This window comes from Chenopodium quinoa, unplaced genomic scaffold (genome assembly GCF_001683475.1).
Source record: "Chenopodium quinoa cultivar QQ74 unplaced genomic scaffold, ASM168347v1, whole genome shotgun sequence".
Taxonomy (NCBI): Eukaryota; Viridiplantae; Streptophyta; class Magnoliopsida; order Caryophyllales; family Amaranthaceae; genus Chenopodium; species Chenopodium quinoa.
In genome coordinates this window covers 584,346-589,769 of record NW_018744949.1, presented here as the reverse complement: position 1 = coordinate 589,769, position 5,424 = coordinate 584,346, and the positions used below count along the sequence as shown (strand labels likewise).

The 5,424-nt window shown below is 37.1% G+C and overlaps 1 protein-coding gene across 1 annotated transcript; it reads right to left on the bottom strand.

Annotated features, from left to right (window-relative positions):
* Nucleotides 1-4,731: 4,731 nt before the first annotated feature.
* LOC110706266 (mitotic apparatus protein p62-like) lies at nt 4,732-5,199 on the bottom strand. Its single transcript, XM_021884163.1, has one exon. The coding sequence runs from the start codon at nt 5,197-5,199 to the stop codon at nt 4,732-4,734; it is 468 nt and encodes a 155-aa protein (XP_021739855.1).
* Nucleotides 5,200-5,424: the final 225 nt, after the last annotated feature.

Genomic DNA, 5,424 nt, shown 5'->3' with positions numbered 1-5,424 from the left:
AGGCCGACGGCTCTAATTATTTTACTCTGCACGTGATGCCTAAAATTTTGGGCCTTGATTTGGGTTAGGTTTTAGAGGAGGGTATAAATACCTCTCTTCCTTGTAATTGGGAGGAGGGAGGTATGTAGAGAGAGAAATTTTAGAAAATCAGATTTCAGCTTATTGTTTTTTCTTCTTTCTTTTGCACTTTAGATTAGTTAGGGTTTAGTTCCTCATTAGATCTAAAACACTACTCTTTGTTACTCTCTTTCATTTTCAATCCAAGATTAAATCTTTTGGTATTATTTCTATCCCTACTCTTTATTTATTGCTTTATTTATCTATTTTAATTAGTTTTAGCTTATTTTTAGTTGTTATTTCAAGTCAATAGAATAGTTTAATATCTTAGTTGCCTCCTTGTTTAAACTTGCAATTTCTGGTTTTGATTCTTTATTTTCTTGCTATTAGTATAATATTATCTTTATTTGCTTAGATTTCATGCTATTTAGAATAGATTACAAGTAGACTTAACATATTCTCTTCAAAGTTAACTTCTTTAGTAAAGTTTAATCATCCTATTTTCTGGTTTTAGCCATGTTTCTCTCATTAAACTTAGTTTTTGCTTTTGTTAATGTTCTTGTGTGCTTTGGTATGACCCTTCCTTCTCTAGGCTAGGTTTCTAGCTAGGGGAGGGGGAAATGATGAACTAATGATGAAATGAATGATATGTGGTGCAAGATTGGGTAGATTGAGAAGTTTTGCAATTGATTCCAACCTAGGTTTTAGTTGTTAGGATTTAGAGATTGATCACCTCTAAGACCCTATTTTGTGTTGCATGCTAGTTGCGCGAGAGTGAGCTTGTATGTGATGATGACTAGGTTAGGGATGACCTCGACCACCGAGGCGGGGTTGGGTAGGCGGTGTTTAGGTGAGCCCGAGAGGGAATCCTAGATGTTGGACCATAGGCCCCAATTGTTTGGTTGACCAATTGAACCATTCTTGTTGCCTCTAATCGTTGAAATCATTGTTAGTTAGGAATTCTCCCCTATCCCCTAGTGTTTGCTATTCCTTGATTTTCGAAGTTTTATACCTCTGCTTGTTGCTTGTTAATTTAGTTCTTAGTTTATTTGTTTCCCTAGTAGCTATAGATAAATCCATCAAAAATTTATTCCTCCCTTTTCAATTGACTTATAAGTGATCTAAGCAAGAGACGTTTGACCTTCCCTGAGGATTCGACCCCTCTTCCACTATGCTACCTTTGGTTAGTTTAGGACGTGGGTTTTCTTTTTATTCTTGACTCGACCTTTAGGAACTAACGACACCTAGGGGGCCGATCACCTTTTCAATTCCAAACTGCAAAACATATCATTATGTGTAACCTGAACACAAAGTTAACAAATCATAATCTACAAGTTTGAAAAAGAAATGTCATTAATACATATCATATGCATTACACAAGACTGGTGAGTAGACCACGTAGTATTTCATAAAATACGCTTATTTCCCTATTGCATTTACAAGTCATACCAAATATTGTACTTTCCGCATCCTCGTCGTAAAGAGGATCCCATGGGTTTAAGTTCTTCTCGTGCTGTAGTTTTTGTTTGCAGAATATTTTCGGTTGTGGCATATGATGTACAATCATATGATTGTGCATCCAATTTGAAATCGCCATTTCACGTAACTTCCTTCTCCACTAGCAGATCTGATGCTGTTGATAGTGTTCTCCAAAAGCTTAACACCCCTTTCTTCTTCTCCGGTGTATATGTATATGAGGCTTACTACATATGCTACCACTGAATTCTGCAACTCCGTTGCTCTTTCCAACATTGTCAAACCTTCGTCTACCACCAAGGTGTTTGAAGTATTGTCGCTACGGTAAAGAGAAATGCTAAAACAGTGACTAGAAGTCTACAACATAAATTCTAACGAATAAAATTCACAATAAATGAGAAAGAAGACGTACAAATCCAAACTCAAGTAGAGCTTCAGGATGTTCATTCTCCACGCACTTCATGAAGAACTTCTCCGCCGATTGTCGGTGTGGCCACGACATTCGTGTTTTAATCCAACGGAGGTGAATTTGTTGAAGGACCCCTTTTTCTTCAGCTATCCGTCGTAGTATTTTACAACTATTATCAAGTTATACTGCAGAAATTAGATTATTACATTCTCCGTATATGTGATAAGAAACAGAGTGCATGTTGCAAGTATAAGCTTACCTTAATTTGCATCGAAATAAATCAGCAGGGGATGACTTAGCAACGAAACTTAGAATGGCCGCCAACACTTCTGACGGAAGGATGTCAGCCATGGAAGTTGTAAATTTTCGCCTATTCGCTTCTACATCCATTTTTGATTTTCTTGGACAGGAAGATCGCTTTGTTCGAATAGAAGGAAGTTAAATTTTTTGCAAAAAGTGTTTGACACATAAATAGACTTCAAAGTGACAGTTCACCTTCATGCATGGGAGTGGATGTAGTTGTTTGGGAGTTGTGATGATGATGGTGGATAATTGAATTAGTGGGGGAGAATTATAAACCGGCGAGGATTTTTTGGAAACTGCCAATTAGAAGTTACGCATGCATATATTAATGAATGGTACATATCTTACGCAATAAAAGTACCAAAAAATGTACCACTATACCAAGATTTCTAGATGGACAGGGTAAGTTATTAATATATCTAACACATAATTTAAATCGAAGAATTTGTCCTATAAAAACGGAAATATTGAATGAATAGACCGCAGATAATGAGATTTTACTATTTTTTTTCTTCTTTTTCCCTGTGGGAAGATATTGATAGGCGGGGAAAATGGTGTCATCATTTGCGAATACAATTTCGTTCTGTGCATGTACCCAAAAACTCATTTTGGCTCGAATCATTAACAGAAAGAATCAAATGATTATGGTGATACATTCGAGTAATGAAACGTATTACAATTAGTTAACTATATTTCTTGTCACCCGAATTTTCCAACAAAATCGCTTTATTTAAACTCTAATCATATGACAATGAACCACTGGAAAAAGAAATGGGTTATACCTCTTTAGGATGGTACCAATCGAACGTGTCAAGTTTGAGGTACGCCTTGTTATTTGATCCAGGGTACCACTAAGACAACATAGATACCACTGTATTCAAGGTGGTACAAATCAATTTAGAGAATGAACCACTATAAAAGGAAATGGATTATTAATAACCAGAGTGGTACAAATACCTGCGGCGTAGGAGAACGTTTACATCACCCAACTAGTCAAGTTATTAATAACTAATTACTAGTCAAGTTTGTAATAACTAAGTCGTCATGGTACACTTGGGTGATTTGTAATGATTTGTAATTCAGGATGTTCGGATATTTACGATCACTGTATAGCACTGTTATTGGGTACTTTCAACGGCACTGAGCCGGTTCAGTCCCATTTTTTGCCGTTACACCTACATGTACCAACAGTAGAGTTCTCTTAGTGACTAAATCTTTTTCCTTCAATTCTGTCTTTGAATCGATGTAGGTTGTTAAACCATTTTACCAATCAAACGTGTCATACGCCTTGTTTTTTGATCCAGGGTACCACTAAGACAACATAGATACCACTGTATTCTAGGTGGTGCTAATCAATTTAGAGAATGAACCACTATAAAAGGAAATGGATTATTAATAACCAGGGTGGTACAAATACCTGCAGCGTAGGAGAACGTTTATATCACCCAACTAGTCAAGTTACTAATAACTAATTACTATTCAAGTTTCTAATAACTAAGTCGTCCATGGTACACTTGGGTTATTTGTAATTCATGACGTCCAGATATTTACGAAGTACACTTGGGTGATTTGTAATGATTTGTAATTCAGGACATTCGGATATTTACGATCACCGTATAGCACTGTTGTTGGGAACTTTCAACGGCAGTGAGCGGGTTCAGTCCCATTTTATGTCGTAACACCTACATGTACCAACAGTAGAGTTCTCTTAGTGACTAAATCTTATTCCTTCAATTCTGTCTTTTAATCGATGTAGGTTATTAAACCATTTTACCAATCAAACGTGTCATACGCCTTGTTATTTGATCCAGGGTACCACTTAGACAACCTAGGTACCACTGAAGTGGAGTTGGTACAAAGACACTTACAAAATGAACCACTAAAAAAGGAAATGAATTATTAATAACCAGGGTGGTACAAATACCTGCGGCGTAGGAGAACGTTTACATGACCCAACTAGTCAAGTTACTAATAACTTATTACTAGTCAAGTTACTAACAACTAATTCGTCATAGTACACTAGAATCTTAGTGATTTGTAATTCAGGGTACCACAAAGACAACTTAGGTACCACTGTAGTCTAGTGTCAATAGGTAGGTATCTTTCAATGTTCTGCCAAAGCCTTGGGTCTGAAAACAGTTAGTGTCTTAATTCACTTTCAATGTAATATCTTCAATAGGTAGGTATCTTTGAAAATTCTGCCAAAGCCTTGGGTGTAAAAACACTTAGTGTCTTCATTTACGTTCAATGTAATATCTTCCACGATCTAATCAACAAAATTAACATAAATTATGGATCCAAATACTCTTAAAATACCAAAGCGCCGAACAAAACGCTAACACTAAAAAAACAACCAAAAAATCACCCAATTATCCTACATCATGAAAATTGTCTTCAAACTCCCCCTAATCACCCACTAAACTTAACCTTTACCTTAAACTTAAACATATTATGTAGATTACATAACTAAACATAAAAAAACCAAACTAATCCCAAGGATTGTAAAAGCTAGTAGGACTGGTCCGCCTGTAAGCATTTGAATCGGCTGAGCCGCTGTTGTCAGCATAAGAGGGACACTCACCTCCACCATCATCAGAGCCAGAACACCAGCGTCCAACATGACAAGTTTCAGAATCATCTTCTTCATCATCTTCAGCAGTTGCACCCCCGTCCTCATCCCTATGTTCATCATCTTCATCTTCATCTTCATCTTCATCTTTTGCATGTTCGTCATCCTCATTATCTTCATCATCGTCGTCCTCATCATCGTCATCCTCATCATCTTCATCCTCATCATCAACATTCCCCTCTTGATTCTGGTCCTCCATCTCCTCATCACCATTACAATCATCAGTACCACAAACAGCCACAGCACCATCCCTGTCCTCCTCGATAATCCTCTCAACAGGTGGGTCATTTCCAACAGCCGTGTCATTTCCGGCATAACCTGACATTGAACGGATTGCGTGAATTTCCCTCTGAAGGCATGCACACTACTACATTTTAGACCTAATACAACGACTAGCAACCGTCACATTTGCTAGGGTTGGATTAGGTCTAATGCAACGGTAAAATGGACCTAATCCAACGGATTGAGTAATCCGTTGGATTAGGTCCCTTTCTTTTTTTTTTTAGAATAACTAAACCTAATACAACGGATTCGTCCCCAATCCATTGTA